This window comes from Mesoplodon densirostris, chromosome 9 (genome assembly GCF_025265405.1).
Source record: "Mesoplodon densirostris isolate mMesDen1 chromosome 9, mMesDen1 primary haplotype, whole genome shotgun sequence".
Lineage (NCBI taxonomy): Eukaryota > Metazoa > Chordata > Mammalia > Artiodactyla > Ziphiidae > Mesoplodon > Mesoplodon densirostris.
The window spans coordinates 64260300-64279794 of NC_082669.1; the positions used below are offsets into that span (position 1 = coordinate 64260300).

The 19495-nt window shown below is 36.7% G+C and overlaps 1 protein-coding gene across 1 annotated transcript in view; it reads right to left on the reverse strand.

Moving 5' to 3' along the window:
• Positions 1-1931: 1931 nt before the first annotated feature.
• SKAP2 (src kinase associated phosphoprotein 2) overlaps positions 1932-19495 on the reverse strand; it is a 150043-nt gene continuing 132479 nt past the window's right edge. Inside the window, exons 11-13 of the mRNA XM_060108566.1 lie at positions 16510-16622; positions 2675-2776; positions 1932-2247 (exon numbers count right to left, since the gene is read on the reverse strand). Of these exons, the coding sequence (XP_059964549.1) occupies positions 2684-2776; positions 16510-16622 (206 nt within the window). The 3' untranslated portion in view covers positions 1932-2247; positions 2675-2683. The remainder of the gene's footprint in view (positions 2248-2674; positions 2777-16509; positions 16623-19495) is intronic.

Consider the following 19495-nt stretch of genomic DNA (forward strand, 5'->3'; position numbering starts at 1 on the left):
TATGTAAAATATGACTTACAATCACCTTTGAAAAAAATTAGCTCTCTGTTCATAGAAAAACAAATAAAAGCTACGCAAACATAATGAGAACATAGCAATTAGCATATTTTCTAACAAGCCATGTTGTTTAAATTCACATTAATGATTACTATTATGATCTTGAAGAGTGTGTGATATATTGTCAAGGGTGTAAAGAAAACTTTCTGCCTCCTAGTATACAGATGATTTCACCAAATGAATACAAAGTAGTCATGCGCTGAAATTAATGATTGTTTTTCCTGTCAGTTCAATGAAAAATTTTTTGTTTCCTTTCTCATCTCCCACCTATATTCAAGTGAAAAAGAACAAAGGCCAGAGGAGCTCTGGACAAAAGTTAATACTTTTTTTCTGTACTGTCACCATTCCAGAGACTATCTGGCATCAGTTGGCAAAGGACTCCCTCTCCTGGATTAACTGTAAAAAGAGGCAATAATCTTCTAAATACTTTACGTTTGGAGTGAGTCTGTGCCTGAGTGGAGGAGGGGTTTCCAAGTGGGCTCCTATGCAATGAAAAGCTGCTGCCATCTACTGGCCCAAGACTAAAATCTTCATTTAGGCCAGAAGCACAAAATCTGTGTCCACAAGGAAGTCTACATTTTCAGTGGAACCCACAACTGCTTTCACTTTTCAATCTCTCAGGCTTTGAAAACCAATCCACTAAATCCATCTCGAGTTGTCTCACTTTTGCCAAGATGATTTCAATCTATTCCAATGGCTCTATATTAGGAAAAGTTTAACAAGTGCATAAATTAATTTCTGAAAGCTTTAACTTGACATGGTCTAATCTATATCAACTAGAATTCACTCACAATCCCCCAAATTAATATATATTTTTTACATGTGAAATCTGATAATCACAGTACAGAGGGGATAATAGTAAAACACAAACTCTGAAATATTGCTTGTAGATAGTTTTTATAAATAATGGAGGTTTTTAAACATTATCGGCTCGTCTGCATGGTTAGAATCTTTATCTTTAATGCAAAGATCTGAAAAGTTCAACAAAAGTAGTACCTTCTAATCAAGGATTCAATATTAGCAGATTATATTTACTTCAAATAATTATCCAATCAGCAGTATATTTTGATATATATACCATAGTGGTACCTTGTAGACATTTAAAATACCTTTGATTTCAAACATACATGAAAAAGTAATAATATAACTCCACAAACCTTGCTCTGGAGTACAACGTACACCTCCAATATCAGACTAACACTACCCTTCCATTCACCTGTACCTGGGTACATGTTCCCACCGGATTTCTACACCCTCCTCTCTGAGCCTTCCTTCTCTTCTCATTGCTTTCAGAGGTGCAGAGTGGGCCCAAATCTGGACTTTCACTGTTTTGTGGTGTGACTTTAATAGCACAGTAACAATCAGGCAGGGTAAGAGTACTCAGTTATGTCTTCTGACTTTGAGAATACATTGAGATTCTTTATGCCATTACATTAGTGGCAGAATGGGACCTCTCACACAATTTTTGTTTCATTAAATTTAAAGAAAACTACAGCAGAAAATGTTGGCAAGCCCATTATATAACCGGGGTATTTATTATTGGTAAAGGGCTTTGCACAAACCATGGTTCTGGTCCTCACGTGTGTTGCAGAGGGTGACAGTATACTCCCCATTTGCAATTCTATTGTTTTTCTTTCTTGTGGCTATATTTAACATAAAGTAAATTCACCAATCAGTAAAAATTCTTTCATGAAAACATGTTACTACTGTTTGAAAAATAAATACTAAGATAACTCATCTACAAAGTTTTAACAAAGCTACATTCTTTAGACAGCATCTACCAAAAACTTGCGTGATACATTCAATTGAAATTTTTATGAAATTATATATTAAATTCTAAAAAATAATTGATATCCAGTATTAAGAGAAATTACAACTCTTACTAGAAGTAGCAATGATTATGTGATACATATAAAATAGTGCTGAATTTTTCACACAAATCAAATGAGTAAATAAACCTATGATTATTTCTTTGAAAAACAGCAACAGGTAAAACTTTACTGCTTGCATCTAATTTACATTAATATCCTTCATTTAATTTCACATCAGAGGAATATTATAATGAATGCATAAAACAACAAAGACAAACGATGCTCAACAAAACAAAGAAAGGTTATGAGCTGTCACTCATGCTTTCTCGATGATTCTCAATCCAAAGCATTTGCACACTAGCAGAGGAATCTTCCTTTTCTGCAGGCAGAAAGGGAAAGTTGCATTTTAATTTTTTTCTTCAGGCAAAATGTTGATTTTCCCTGCTTAGAAAAATGTTACATTTTTAGCCAAGGAAAAAAATGAATGTTTACTCAATATTTTGTCAATTCAGCTCCTCAGAAAGGCCATAAAAGTGGTATTTTACTAAAGCGGAGGAGGTTTGGGAAAACAGCTGGTTATTATCAAAGGGATTTTCTCTAAATAATCTATTTATTTCCAAAGTAAATTCTATGAAGTTATTTTTAAAACTAAACTAGATTTTTTTTTTAAAGAAGAAGATGATTTGGGAGCATAATCTTTGTGCTATCAGAAAACTACAAAGACTTTTTAAAAGGCAAAGACTCATAACGCAGAGACCAAGAGAACATATGAGCTATTACAGAATATTGGATTAAAATGTACTTACCCAGGACTCTCAAATATCATACATCTCCATTATGTAGGCTTTCGGCACCAAGCCAATGGCTCCCTTCATTTCTCCTACCCACCAGCCATATCTATTGTATTCCTAATTGAAAACAATATGCAATATTAACCTTCAGACTGGGTGTAAGTACAATGTTTTTTGTACGCAACTTCTTAGAAATGTTATTTCTTTTTATAAAGTTATAGGAGCTTGAGCTGCAAACTGAAACATTTTAATCTTTTTTTGTTTCTGAACACTTTAAAAATGCTGTTAGGCAAAGATTTAAATTAATGTATAAGACAAAGCCTGTTTATTTCACAGTGTAGAACACAGAAACAGTCACTTAGGACAGAAACCTAGCAAATGAAACTACATAAGGAAGTCCGCTCTCTGGGCCCCTTTTCTTCTCTCTCCCCCATCTCTCTCTCTTACACACACACACACACACACACACACACACACACACAGAGACACACAGCCTGGGGGACACCTTTTATTATGCAAACACCAGTGTTAGAGGCTCCGGAGGTCATAGCCAGGATCCTTAGGATACTATCTTTGCCTTCAAGGAGCTTATCATCTAGCAAGGATAGACTTTTTTTTTTTTTCACAATAAACTACTTAATTCCTAGTTAAACTCATATGACTGAAAATGATTTAGGATGTAGAGGTATGCCCCTTCTTAGGAAAATCTAAAAATGAGTATAGACGTTTTAAACAGATAAATTAGAGAATAAGGAAACACTAATAATGCTTCCCCCAACTGGCTTTCCAAAATAATTCACAAAAGGGCTCCTTTTCAAAAGCTTCCCAAAGGCATTTATTGTTCCTCTGATTGATCACAAACAACATTAGGTAAAGGATGAATGGAAGGAATTTAAAGGTATTAGATTCACTCTTATAGGGGAAGATCAATAGGAAATAAAAGTATCTCAAATTATAAGGCAAAATATTAATCTAGCTGTAAAAAAAGACTGATTGATGAGTCACCTTTGTGTTTATTTTGCAGCGTGAGCTAATCCTGTGCCTCCTTTTCTTCCCTTTGCTCCGCTGACAGACACACCACTGCTCTAGGCATAGTGAACACTGTACCCGGTCTCATTTGTCTGCCAGATTGCCTAATGTATTTTTATCTCAAATTTATTTATGTTTAGTGAGATACAAACAAAGTAAAATGAATTACAAGTTTCAAGAATAATATCTCCCAAAAGCAATACTCTGAAAAAGCACTGTAGGACCCAAATTTAATTTTTCATATAAGATAAATTTTTAAAATCAATCCCCAAAGTAATTCAATAGGCTATGATTACCAACATCTGAGTCACAGATAAATGTGCATATGCATACCGAGTTACATGTGGGGAGGGAATGTTAATACCAGTACAGATTTAACATTTGTACTGATGACTAACCATGCTACTGACCATCAGAAAGGAAAATAATACAATTTTTCCATACAAATGTAGCAACATTCCCAGGTGTGTACTGATATGTAGTCTATCAATAGAGAGCTTACAAGATTAAAATCTATAAGTACTTTTTTAAACAATGGGATGTATCAGAATTAAGTTTTTCGTAAGAATAAGATGGAAGGAAAATGGGGGTGGAGGAGAAAGGCCTGATTCTAATGAGGGCACAGCTCTGGCTTATGAGGCAGTCGACTCCAGATTTTAAAAGTTTCCTGATAGTGTGAACTTAGTGGACAAAGTTCTCTAAGCAACGAAAATAGCCTGATGCCCAGAACTCAGTGAAGATGACTCTAATCTATGTAGAATATATTTGTCAGAAGAAAATACCAACTTACTGAAAGCTATGATTAGTAACCATTATATCCTAATAGGTACCTAATAAAACTGCCCTTTTCAATTTTTTAAGGCAATGAATACAATTAGTGCCTAATGCTTAAAAAAACAAATGTATTTCACCTTGCAGAGGCCAAAGGCCCACAGTGTAAGATTTCAAAATGGATACTTAACAAAGTAAGCCTAAGTGTGAAAGCTCTTATCCAATGCCCATCTAAGATTTTTTTCAGCTGATTACTTGGGAAGGGTAAAGGAACTAGGCCCCCAAAGGATAGGAAAACAGAATACATTTAGTGAGAGGGCATATTATGACCCAAACCTGCTTTCAGAGAAGAGCCTACAATCTGGGTTTCAACGTTTAGATTCAAGTTACAAACCAGAAAGTTCATATTACTTTATAATATTCTGTTTTGAAATTATAATCTACACTCTAAATTAAGGGCACATTATTGTTCTCAAAAAGCTCACTCACATCCAAATTTAAGAAATTGATTTCCAACAAATCACTTCAACAAAGGACCAATGACATACTTCACACATGAGAGAATTTTGCATGATGGCAACTGAGAAGATTCATTAAACAGAAAGTACAGTAATAAACAGCAGAGGAGTTTATTCAGCTGTAAACAAATCCCTTAAAAGTAACATTCTTGGAAAAAAATAAGTTTTAGGCTAAAATAATCTTAAATGTTTCACTAAATTGATTTAAAATAATTGAAAGGCATACGAAATACACACCTCATAAAAGTACTCTAAAATATAACGGGTTTAAATCAGAAAAGAGCAAAAATAAAAAACCAGAATGTTTATTACTTTACATTTGTAAAGAATTCCATATAGCACTCCTGTGTGGAATTAAGAGGTAAGATAAAACATAGTGAGGTAAAAATCTAGTAGGCAAATTTATGGATTTACACTGCAGCCATTAGAGTATGTCAGCAAGACTGCAAACACAGAAGCTTTTACTTTTATCATTACTATCCTCTATATGAGCCTCCTGAGCAACATGAATCCCAATTAAACCATTTGCAGCCTATAAATTGGAATGAAGATGCATCTTGGAGTACGGTATTCTAAACTCCAGCCTGAAGATTCAATAGCATACACGCTTTCCTTTGGAGGAAGAAAATCTGCCTTCCTTTGCCTTCCCTGTTTGCTGTCCCCAAACAAATGTGATTATGAATGATATATTACTTACAGTGGAAAATAATGCAATCCACACAATGTTGTCTCGCTGTCCACATACTAATTGTAGTATTGGTCTAAAAGTCAAGGGTGGGTCATTAAAAAAAAAAAACAACCCTCACACCTTATCTTGTTAATAAACAAAAAATAAAGAGACAAAAGTCCTACCAGGCTGCCATCTAAATCTCTGAAAGGTTAGGAAGCATCATGTCATCTTGATGGCACACGAGATCTCAGGTACAAGAAGCTCTGCCATCTGGTATTCTTCACCCCACTCGGCTCTTAACATCAACTGAAATGCTAACATAGGCAAGTGACTGTACTTCAGGAGGACTGATAAAATAATGAAGAGTCCTTTAATCTACAGGAAACCATTCTAGTCAATTTATAAGAAATATTGCATCCCTTTGTAGGACGTGTAATTATTTTCTATTAATCATGTGCTATAAAGCTACATTATGCAGTTATTCTGTTATCACTAGAAAGAGGCCTGCAGTCAGCTTCTGACAATGTTAGGTAATTACTAACACAAAGCTTCTTTCTCCTCCTGTAGTAATGCTATCAAGATCTAGAGGTATAGTGATGCTTAGTGTATAAAAATAGTACTCAAAAGAAATTTAATATCTGCAAAATGGATGGCTTCAAGGCAAAATGTAATGTGGCAGTCAAAGAAGCAAGAAAGCTGAACTTGCCCAATAATCTGAGAAAATAATCATAAAGCAGCACTGAACAGTTGTGATCTAACTCCTCTGTTTTCAATTTTTATATCATTAAAATAGTTTTTGTTTTATTTTATAGTTAAAATTTTAGGCCTCAATTAATCATTATTAAGCAATAAATTAAAGTGATTATGTAAAAAGGCAGGAAAAAAAGGGCTAGTTTTGATAAAGTGAAACAGAGACTTTATCCAACACAATAGCAAACATATGTCCACATTTACTTACTAACTAAATCTTCTCTCTCTGCCAGTGTATTATTTTACACTTAAATAAGATGCCAACATTTACTTAAATCCTTTTCAGCACCACGATTCTCATTTCTCAAGTATGTTAATCCACTTTCTACAAACCATATGGTAAAAGAATGCTGCCTTAACAGAAACTTGAAACATTAGTAAGATTTTGTGATGTACCACCCCTTTCAGAAAGTAGTTACCAATCTGTTTGAAAGCAACAGGTGTTAGAAAGGTTAAAAGACTATATTCTTTTCTCCAAACGTATATCTGTGCTTCAAAACATACCAGCCTTGTGCAGAAATAAAGGTAATTTTATTCACAAAATATAAACTACATTGAGTTTCAGAACCAGTGGACTTTACCATTGTTTTCCAACTATTCACTGTGATATGTTCGATTTTTCAAATTGTTCATAAACATTGTAGTAGCATGAAAACTAGACAACTATTTAAAATATGGAAATGCTTTCTTCAAGGCTACCTCTTCAATCTCTTCCTTTTTACTATCTCCAATTAGAACCTTTGTAAGAAGCGTTTCTTATACAACCATCATTTCAAAAGTTGTCTTAAAATGCACAACAGGTACTTGACAACTTCGTTTTTTTTACTATCATTATCTACACTTTAACTGCTTGAATCTTAGTCTCCTAACTCATTCCTTAAATGAGGAAATGGACACTAACAATTTCTAAGATCCTCCCTGATGTTTGAATACCACCATCACGAACCTGCTTTACCAACCTAAGTCTCTTAGCAGCTCATGGAAATCAACCTCACTACTTTATAATTTACTATGCAAATGTGACTTTGAGTTACTCTAATTCAAAGAATTACTATTTTTTTCCTCCGTGCACTGGATCTTCCCGGACCGGGGCATGAACCCGTGTCCCCTGCATCAGCAGGTGGACTCTCAACCACTGCGCCAGCAGGGAAGCCCCGCACTCCATTTTTAAAGCGAGAGAGACAAAAGACGAGCAAGGAAGGTGATAGTAAGAACTTAATTCCTGTAACAAATTTTAGTTTATATTCCAGAGTCAAGATACACTTAATTCAAATTTCTACACTGTCAACATTTACAATGGCATAAAGTAAAAACTGATATGCAGACTGATGATTCTTAAATACTGTTAGGCAAAGAAAGATCAAATCATGCTCAGTAGTGGGTGGCCTTGGTACTCAGTGTATTTCACCAACCAGTACATGACTGATAACTGTTCCAGTTCAGACCTTCATCGCCTCACCCTGGATTTTTGCATCATCCACTCTGCCTCTCTGTACTTCCCGGAAACGGCCTTTGTCAGTTTACTCGGCTGCTCAGGAATGTATACTAGCCCCCCAGTGCTTTAACTACAAACTCCTCTCACTGCTCTGGTCCCACAGCCCAACCTTCTGTGCTGCACTCATTCCTGCCTCTGTATGTGGCACTCCTTCCCCAAGGGGTATCTCCCCTCCCTCATCCAAAGCCTATCTAGTAACTAAGACTCGACTCAGGTTACCCAGCTTTCATGAATTTTTCTCTCAATTATCTAATCCATACTTACATCTCCCATTTCAAGCTGAGTATTTATTCCTCAGTGGAGTTTATGTACTTTAGTTTTGTCCGTTCAACTAAAATAAAGTAGAAACTCACTGAGATCATGGCAATGTCTTACACTCAAACTGTATGCCCCACACTCCAGGATGTGTAAAAGATGTTCAATAAATATGTACTTCATGATGAAACAAACATCGTTTTTCTTCATTTTGGATGATGCACCAGATGACCCTCCTAAATGTTTTCTTAAGAAGGGTAATTTCCAATAGGAATATATTTTCTATGTGTATATTGGACATACTTGAAGAATTTTAGTAATGACTAAACAAACATTTGTTCTGAAGTATGTTTAGCTTCACAATATGAAGTGTGCTGCTCCTCGACATGGCTGGCTGCGGCCCGTCACGTTTTCCAATGTGCTGTATAGCATACCTTGTCTAAAGAGCCGAAATTCCATTTGCAGAAAGAAAGATACCTGCCCCCTGAAGAACTGGGACCAAATAATTCTAGTTCTTCGAAGAAATGGCTTCAGTTGAATTTACTGTAAGTACGGAAGAGGTTAAGACAGAACTCTGCAAAGGCAGAAACAGTGTGGCAGGTCTAGGGGAAAATCTGCTAGTTTTTCAGCTGCTGCTTCTTATTCTTGTGATTATTTTCTCAGAAGATTGAGAGTCTCCAGCTTGCTACTAACTAGGTATGTGACCTTGGGCAATCCCCAAGTTCTTTAGGGGTGATTTTTTTTTTTACATTTATATCACTCTTTGAGACTCCACAATAATCCAGTTACGTACTTAACATAAATCAGTAAGTCTAATTATTATACATTTGGACCCTCACAGAATTACCTATATGAAATCTCTTGTTATATGTACTATAAATTTTTTGTTGTTGAGGGTAATATCTGCCACTGTTCTTATTATATAAAGTTGTTGAGGTCAGATAATCAGCGAAGATTCTAGAAATTCACATGAGATTTTTTTTTTTTTAAGTAGCCAGTGCTGGGAAAAGCCAAGCTTCCTCCTTTATGATTAAAAAGAATTATTAGCTCCTTGTCTCTCCCTTTTTCAGTTTGGCTGCCAAGAAGCTCAGGAAGTTCAAGCGTAGAAACTCCATTGTCTTTTAAGGTCTCCAGAGGCCGTCCTTTTTTCCATTAGCCTTTTATTTATTTTTCCCCAATTATGTGGAGCCTCAAGATCTTCTCACCTATAAAGTGAAGAGCTAGCACTAAGGTTCCCCTACCTCTACAATTCTACCATTCTAAATTCCTTTAAGAAGTTCAGGATTATTTCCTTTTTTTTTTTAAATGTAAATTTATTTATTTATTTTTGGCTGCATTGGGTCTTCCTTACTGCGCGCAGGCTTTCTCTGGTTGTTGCGGAGCACAGGCTCTAGGCTCGCGGGCTTTAGTAGTTGCAGCACGCAGGCTCAGTACTTGTGGCTTGCAGGCTCTAGAGCACAGACTCAGTAGCTGTGGCACATGGGCTCTAGAGCGCAGGCTCAGTAGCTGTGGCGCAAGGGATTAGTTGCTCCACGGCATGTGGGATCTTCCTGGACCGGGGCTCGAACCCGTGTCCCCTGCATTGGCAGGAGGATTCTAACCACTGCACCACCAGGGAAGTCCCAATTATTTCCTATTTTTAACTATATTTTCATAAACATATATTAAACATCTATCTGCCATAATGTTAGATATTGGGGATTCAAAAATACTTAAGACACAGTGTCTACCTCAAGGAATTGAGACAGGGAAACGGATAATCCTGGTCATGGCCCACGTAGGTATAGCAAAATGGAAAGAGAAAAGCCTTTAGGCTCAGATCTGCGTTGATTCCAGGAGAAGGTACTTCCTAGCTGGTATCCTCAGGTGATTTACATAATAAGCTTACTAAGCATCAGTTTTCTTACCTGCAAAATTATATTGATAGTACCATATCCTTTGTAGGGTTACCTTAAGAATCAGAGGAATGAAAGCACATTGAGTACCTAGAACAAGGTATGCAATAAATACTTTTTCATCCCCTCCCTCTCTGCCTTCCCACTAACTGGTGTAGCAAAATACCAGGGCAACAACAACAACAAAAAAACAGAGCATTTTGGAGTGCACCATAAGGCAACCTGATTATTACGGGCTGTTCCAAAGGGAATCTGATCTTTAAAGGGATAAGAAAGGAGACATCTCAAAAGAGTGAGAATGTGCCATATATACATTGAGGGAGCTCCTGATTTTTGTGGGGGGCTCGGGGGAGAGCAGAAGGGCATAAAAAAATCATGGATTTTTCCATTTAAGATTTTTTCTTTTTACTCACCAACATGGTGCTTTTCTTTAAGGTTGTTTTGGTTTGCTCCTGGAAAACCTTTGCTTACTCCATGCAGAATTACACCGTGTAGGCTCTGCAGCCATAGCAGCCCCTTCACTGCCACCTCTGCGTAACTTGCCTCTCTGACACTGCCTTCTGGTTTCTCCTTTACTTCTCAAGCCACTGCAGGGGCTCAGCCTGACAGCCTGTCTTCTGCAGGCACCTTCCCCTTTCATCTGTCAACATTTTCCTGGAATGCTCCCTCCATTTTATGTAAGAGAAAATCGGGAAGTACTAGAGCATGGTTTTTGCAAATAGGTAACAAGAGTCCCATGAGTGGAATGAGAACATCTTCTGACGTAGTGCTGTTTCCATACACTGCTTATCGCCACCAGGGAGAGATTATAAGCATAGCATAGGTCTGCCCACTATGCTTCACCGTGGGCATTTAGCATAGAAACTAAATGCCATCAGACCCAAACAACCGCAATGACAAGTACAAACACTCCTCCTCCTTCCCAAAAGACTACAAGATGTGATAACATTTAGGGAACTAGCGTAGTATCATCAAGGTATGTCCTATATTGAGGTGTCCTGGTTACTCTTCAGCAGGTGGTTTTGCTGTATGTGGCACATGGAGTCAGATGGTCACAAAGGAAAAACTAAGAGAGCTAAAAAGGAATTCTTTATTTCCCTCTGCCAGTAGAGCTCAGCAAGACTTTCATTTTATTTGTTTTTCTGGTAAGTCTGAAGCCAAAAAAGCCTTAGTAACAGAATTTTTACATTTTCACAATGAGAAGCAAATGATCAGTGACAGTTACATTTCACCAATCACTGGAAAAAGTCACAGCTACAAAGGGAAGCAATGCTCGAAACTCCAAACAACACACACTAAAAAAATGCCCTTTTACTGTATATTAGTGAACACTGTCAACCCACATTTCCTGTTTTTGACTTAATAAAAAATGTCTCAAAAAGCTGCAAAGCCCAAGTCACATGTGTCCTAGACTAGATGAAATATTCCAGGATTCTTAACGCTCTTATTTTTCTGTTAATAGCAGACAAGCAGCATGCCTCTTTTCTGCTGAAGCATAGCTCTTCTGTCATTAAGCCTCTAAAAATAATTTATTGCCTTAAAAGTAAGAATAGGAATGTGGTTAGCAATTTACTGGTGAGTACAGATTGAAGGATAAACTAATAGACAATGTAAATCCAGAACAGCAAATAGAATAAAATAGCCAAAGAGCTATGTGGGACTATAATATGCCTGTAGCTATATAACCTGGATCCTGCAATGAAAATTATAAAACTCCATAAACACGGTTCTAGGACAATACTATTAACTATGATATTGTGTCCATGTTTAAGGTGGTAATAAAATTGAAATGCAAACCAGTAAAATAATTTAGCATGATTTTAAACAACCTGATTCCTAAAAAATAAATAAATAAATAAATAAAAATAAAAGATTTGCAATCTCAAATATGAATTTCCCCATCAAATAAATCTGAAAGTAGGCCTTGTGTTTCATAATAACTTCACTAACAAAGCAGCTGTCATAAAAATCACATATTCCTGGAGACCTCCCTGGTGGAGCAGTGGTTAAGAATCCACCTGCCAATGCAGGGGACTCAGGTTCGAGTCCTGGTCCGGGAAGATCCCACATGCCACGGAGCAACTAAGCCCATGCACCACAACTACTGAGCCTGCGCTCTAGAGCCCATGTGCCACAACTACTGAGCCTGCATGCCACAACTACTGAAGCCCGCACGCCTAGAGCCCATGCTCCGCCACAAGAGAAGCCCCTGCAGTGAGAAGCCCATGCACCACAATGAAGAGTAGCTCCTGCTGTCCACAACTAGAGAAAGTCCCTGTGCGGCAATGAAGACCCAACGCAGCCAAAAATAAATTTAAAAAAAAAAAGGTAATTGTACCTTGTTTTAAAAAAAAAATCACATATTTCACTTTCATCCCTCCCTATAAATACCTTCCATCTTTGTGGGGGGGGGAATTTCTAAATCTCCACTGAACTATTGAAGTATATAAAATGTTTTAACACATAAAAAAACAGCAGCAATGTTATATGAAAAGACCTGTAAGCAAAAAGTTATAGGCTTGCATTTTTAGGCAAGTAGTATTTAGATTTATTATTAGTAAGGTTCAAAGGTTAAAACCAAGAAAATGCCAGACACTTTGAAGGAGGGGCTAGCTCAGCCAGGGGTCACATGGCAGCTGCTAATTGGAAAATGTTAAAAAGGGAAGGGGAAGGGCAGGGTAGCTGCCTTCTCTTCCTTCTTTATTGTAACATTTGATTTTCACTAAAAAAAGAAAGAAAGAAAGAAAAAAGTAAAGAAAGAAAGAAAAGCTAAGATCTGTATAACTCAAAAGAGGCTTAAAATAAATAAATCACCCCCAGGCAGACTGAGCACAGCTGACACCCCATCAAGGCTTCCTTGCAAAAATAGAAAAAAAAAGACTGAATTTTAAAATCAAACTAGATTTCTATAGTGAATTTTAATACAGAGAGCCTAATCATCAAACTAGCTAAATCTTTTTGTCATTATATTTACAAAATTAAAATATTCTTTATTATAGTACATGCCATTTTATTTCTTGATTTGTCTAAAGGTTTATTTATATTGAAAAGAATGTATCTCTTCTTAAACTATTTTGTGTTGCCTTTTTTAAAAAGATTATTTTCAGAACTAACAAGCTTCTAGAAGGTAAGTCAAATTAACGATAATTAAATACTGCAAACTATAGATCAGTTAATTATAAAAAGCAAGTTGTGTTTCTTTGAAATCTTTTAAATGGCATTTTTTATTAGAAAAGTTGTGGCACTAATTTTTTTTTACTAAGTACACATTTTTTATGTCTCTATAAATACTGTTAGACTCCTTAAAATGCATTTTTCCTTAAGTATACAATTTTTACATTTAATTCAGAATGATGAAAAGAATTTTCATGATTAATGCTTATACTTCATTGACATGAGATAGGAAAGTAATAACCCATAGCTAAATTTAAAGTTGGATTTATGACATCATTTTGATTGTGCACATTAGCTGCAATTACCTGCACCACTCATTCTGAGCCACTAGATGGTGTAAAAAATAAATTTAAACGGTAAATTTTCATTCCATCACCATGGAATCTAAATATAACTCTGAGAAAGATTAAACAAATTTCTAGGCATATAACAATGCTAGTGATTTCTATATTTATTGCACTTAAAAAAATCAATACATAGCATCAGCTCTACCTTGATCTAGAAACAAGTCCTTTTGAGCAATTCTTTGCTCTCTTCTTCTAAGGGCCTTGAGTTCTGAATTTATAATGATACTCATCATTCAAACTGCTGTCATCATTCACATATTAAATAAATTTATGATATTAACTTATGGTCTATGTTTGCCAACATTTTTATAAAAACTGGAAGACCAAGCAAATATAAAATTAAAGAATCATCAGAGGTTCCTATCTGAACTCACCCAAAGCCAAGTGGGGAAGTAAGAGTCTTCATAAATATATCCTGAACCCCAAAGCAACCTGACAACAAATAGCCAAGATGCTCATCAACAGCCCAGAATTTGTCCAAATTCCATCAAGAGAAAACTAACTGTCCTCCTTTCACCCTCACTAAGATCAACCTGGTTGATTCTACTAGGTCCGCAGCTGGGTAAATATGGGTATTTACTCATCCAGCCAATGGTGATAATGTGCTAACAAAGCCTTGTCTCTTCTTTCAAAAACCAAAATGAGCTCCAGATAAAATGCCCATCTCTAGAAGGCCTCTCATGAAATGCTGCCGGTGGAAATTTAAACCTTGTGAAAGGCTGATAAAGGAAGTATTTTCAGGCAGCCCATACCCAAATAACAGCATTTAGAAATTTTAGATAGGAGTATATTCTTCCTGTGAGGTGGACTACCACCCTTAGCTCTATGACAGGCTTCACATATAAAATTACAATCATCACAAAACAGGTTTGGGAGAAAAGGAATGACTTCCCCCAGAATCCTAGAAATATGGTACACACCTATGATTGTACTTTCAATTTCATATTCACAGAAAATGATTTTATGAGGCAATGGCAGAAATAAGACAAGCCTATGGGAACGCTGCTTGCGCCACAGCCTGTCCCAGAGGCTGGTACTCTGAGGCTTTCAGCAACAAAGACAACTTGAAAAAAAAACCAAAAAAAAACCAAAGACAACTTGATTCATAAAGAAGGCTTCAAGAACAAACCCACATGGGCTTTGTAAGTTTCATATTTTACCATACAAACATACTGGCTACATGCCATTTATCCCTATAGTCTGAAGTTCCAAGTGGAAGCTAATCAACCTTTTAATTTTATATGCAATTTTACACACAATTTAATTTTATGCAGCTAAATTGGTGAAAGAAACTGTGAGCTAAGTAAATTTGAGGAATGATTCCAAGAAAGTTTCTTTTCAAGAACTGAAACTAATCAGTTTGCTTTCTATATTAAGTAACTGACTCAAAAAGCTGTCATTTTAACACAGGACTATTGAATGCTCTGTAATGGGCTTAATCCAAGAGTTGTGATATGGCAATCTATAGCTTCCAAGAACTGTATCTTTCTAAAAAAAAAAAAAATACACTAGCAAGCAGAGGACTGAGAAATAAGGGACAAGTCTTATTTGGGCACCTCAACCAGCAATGATCACAGTAGGCTGTATTTACTTACTATTTTCCTCCAATCTACAAGGGCTTATCTCTCTCTCTCTCTCTTTTTTTTTTTTTTTTTTGGATTCCTGGTGCCTAGAATGGGCCCTTGCACATTTTAGGCACTTTACGACAGTTACAAGTTAAATACAGGTAAGGAAAGAGGCGGTGGGGGAAGGGGGGGAAGAAGGGGGGGAAGAAGAGAGGGAAAAGGAAGGAAGACAGATACAGGCATAAGAAAAAAACAGAGCAGAAAGCTCTGACCTGGGAGTCAAAACACCTTGTTAAGTACTGGCTCTGGCACTTTCTTGACCCAAATACCCTCATCTGTAAAACCAAGGATAGATAGATGAGCCCTAAGATCTCTCACTCAAATGTTCTATGATTTTCTGTGTATGATTTTATGCACCAGTCAACTAGTGTTTGAATTCAATAAGTGACCTTATTTCCAAATTCTCTTCTGTATCTAATAAGTCATATTATCTTTCTGAATAAGTCATAATCTTTCCAAAATATTTCTCTAATCAACAAAGCACATTAAACTCCTAGACTTATGATTTATGTAACATTTCTTTACTTATAGTTAAATAGTCTCCATACATCATTTGTTTCTAATGTGGCCTCATGAAGTAGACTGAGGGAGATATTTTTTAACCCCCATATTACAGTAGGCAAAGTTAAAATATGAAAGTTAAAGGAGCTCAGGCATGTCATTAGAAGTATAATCAATTAAGAATCTTGACTTTTAGATCTAAGGCCAGAAGCATTTTGAATAATCCAGTATCTTAAGAGGCAGAAACAATGATTTTGTATATATAAGGATGAGTTCATAGCAATATACTCTGCTATTATGTTTACAAATACAATTCTGTTAAACTTTAAAAAAATTACCTAAACCTGTCTGAATAGAAAAGTATTGCTTTTAAATTGTCGGAACACCCAATGTATTTACATAAAGATGAAAAACTTGTTCTATAAACACAGTGTTACCAGTAGTGAATGGCAGACAAAATCAGAATAAGCACACAGAAGAATAAAAAGGAAGAGGAAAGAAAAACATAATAAATAACCTAATACCTTACAATGTTAACTTTCACATAAGTATATTGTTTCTGGAGAAGACAGTGTGTGGATGTGAGCCAAAGGCTGAAGTGATAGGTAAACACACTGTTAAGTTGAATCCTGTTATCTGATTGTGTTTAAAATTTGATTACATTTCACTTGACAAAATAATTATTGTGAACTCCCAATTGTTAACAAGGACCTAGAAGAATTCCAGTTGGCATTTTTTCCCTAGTGTTGTAGATCCAAATGCATAAAAATGCAGCTTTGTATTCATGCTTTACAGTTGTCATTTTGGGGTATCTGCTTACCTTGCTAAGAATGTAAATCACATCACCACGTTTAAATGACAATTCATCAGAAAGAGCTCCTGTGCAGTCCCACAAACCCTGGTAAAAATTAGCATAATCGGTGCTTTTATCTCCTAGGAAGAAGACAGAGAAAACAAGAGTTAGATCTTTTATGTAATGGCCCCTCACTTAAAAATGAACAAATAGCAATTAAAGGGCCACTCCAAACCACCAAAAGTCTAAAAAAATTCTGCCCTCATTCAAAGAACACTTTATAACATCCACACAAGAATCCTACTTCTTGCTCTCATCTAATTAAGGACCATTTTCAAAAAGATCTAATTTTGAATGTCTTTTCTTTCCTCTCTCCTTTTCTTGTTTTTACCTAAAACTTGTAATTGAACATGTTTCTTCAAACCAGCACCTAAGTTACTTCCCACTTATTTTCTATAACAAACCTAAGCCCACTTGCAACATGTTTTTGTTTTTTTTTTTTTTTTTTTTGCTGTACGCGGGCCTCTCACTGCTGTGGCCTCTCCCGTTGCGGAGCACAGGCTCCGGACACACAGGCTCCGCGGCCATGGCTCGCGGGCCCAGCCGCTCCGCGGCATGTGGGATCTTCCGGGATCGGGGCACGAACCCGTGTCCCCTGCATCGGCAGGCGGACTCTCAACCACTGCGCCACCAGGGAAGCCCGTTGCAACATGTTTTGAAGATGAGTCAGCCTCCCTGTATAATGAGCAATATCCATGAGATGTGATAAACACATTGTGAAATAAGCACCGTACAGAATTTAGGACACATCATAAAAATAATAATAATAAAGGAGCTAAGGTACAAATATAACCAAACAAGGTAACAAAAAAACTTTTTGAAATTTAAACTTCAAAAAAAAATGCCTCAATGGCATATATATATATATATACTTTGATATGGACCATTTTTAAAGTCTTTATTGAATTTGTTACAATATTGCTTCTGCTTTTTTTATGTTTTGTTTTTCTGGTCACGAGGTATGTGGGATCTTAACTCCCCAGACCAGGGATCGAACCTGCACCCCCTGCATTGGAAGGCGAAGTCTTAACCCCTGGACCGCCAGGGAAGTCCCTAAATTTAAACTTTTTCAAAACATAAAGCTGGTTAAAGGAAGAGAATAAAATGAAAGTAATCTAAAGGATAATTCCAGCTCTTATCTTTAGGGACTTTTGTACCCAAAGCTTCTCAAAGTTATTTCTAAAATATTTTAGCAACTTTGAAGCTGCCAGTGCTAAAGCTGCATTTTCCAAGATTTCTGTCAGCCCTAGTTTAGGACATTAGGCTCTGAATAAACATGCAACATACACTGGAGTTATCAGCTCATCCTTCTAACAGCATAAGCACAATGGATGTGATGTGTTCAAACTGCCATACAGACCATTAACTGATTGATTATTTAGCGCTCTCCGCTCTATAATACCACAATAAACCGGGTAATAAATGCTTTGTCACTTATACAATGTGGGTCGCCTGAAACACAGCACAGAGTTAAGTACACTGGCTGCTTTTGTTACACTGAGAACTGTTTCCTGTTTTGAATTTCATGATAATTGAGTTTTGATGAGTTAATGCAAAAAGAATGCAAGCAATATCAATAAGATGTCCCTGTATTCACTAACCAGGCAGAACATACACGTGCTGACAACTTCCATCATTGGAATGTCATCTTTGAATTCTGAGGGGATAACTGTGGAGACACATGCTGGATCAGGGTTGTCATCTTAGTTTTGTTATATGGCTCTCAAACAGCAGGCTCCTTGGCAATTCCAACACAACCGGTCACATTAGCGTGTCAGGAGGGCGTTCATCTTATTACACGTAGTTTGTGATTTATTCAAAGTGTTAGGTTTATTAGAAATTTTAAAAATTCTCTTTAGTGTCTGAAACATTTTTTAAAGCCAAAAAGAAAATCTGAATAATATGGAGTCTGACATTTAAGAAGTAAGACGCGACTTTTCCATTATACTTTTAAGAAAATAAACAAGGACAATCCTCCTATTAAAGTTTTTCCGCTTGTTTTCTAAGAACTCAAAAAAAGAGGGGGGACGGGGGAAAGGAGGGATAGAAGGAGGGAGGGAGACAGAGAGACAGACACCTTATTGACTTTCCCGCTCTAGCATTTGAACACTCATCACAGAAGCTAGCAGGGATGTACACAAGCCTGGGAATCCAACCAAGAACTAACAATGATTGTGGCCACCCTTCATTACATTTTCCCCTCAAAGCATGTATTATGGAAATTCTATGAATGGACACTAGAGGGCACTCTGGCTGGACAGATTTCTCCAAACATTGTCAAATTTTTTTAAGAAAAAAATTACTTAATAATAAAGTGACTGATTTCCTTTAAAAACCACTTATTTAGACAAATAGGGATTTAGAAGTTGAAACATTCTAGTCAGATTAAATCAACTGCTAACTGGGTCAAATGTTGTGCCCCATGCAGTCCGTCAGTGTCAGTTTAAAAGTCAAGGAATTAGAGCAAAGAGAGGATGACATCATTTCACACGCAAGGCCCTCCCCCATAGTCACTGGCCAGGAGGTAAAAGGATCTAAAGAGCTGGTTTCCCCGGTCGAGGCTCCTGTGTGTTCTCCATGCTGCTCAGCCTTAGGCTTGATCCTAAAGGCTGAAGAAAGAAAACCTGGGTTAAAAACTAGAGAAGTTTTGGCTTGGCTGGAGCATCCCAGTGGGTTCTGCAGCTGTTCAGCCTGCTGCTTGCTCTTTCCTTTTTCAGATTCTCTCACAATAGTTTTTCATTCAGTAGATTTTCAAACGCAGGGGAGAGGGAAGAAGGAAGAGGAAAGTATATGGTGATTTCTAACACATAATCCTGACCACTTTGGGGGTCTCTCCTCCCCTCGATGCGCTTAGTGAAACTCCCATTAACACTAATGGGAGTTACAGGAGCACAGGAGGGGAAGAGAGACCCCAACCATGTGCAAGATGCATCTCTCCCTAGATGAGCATCAT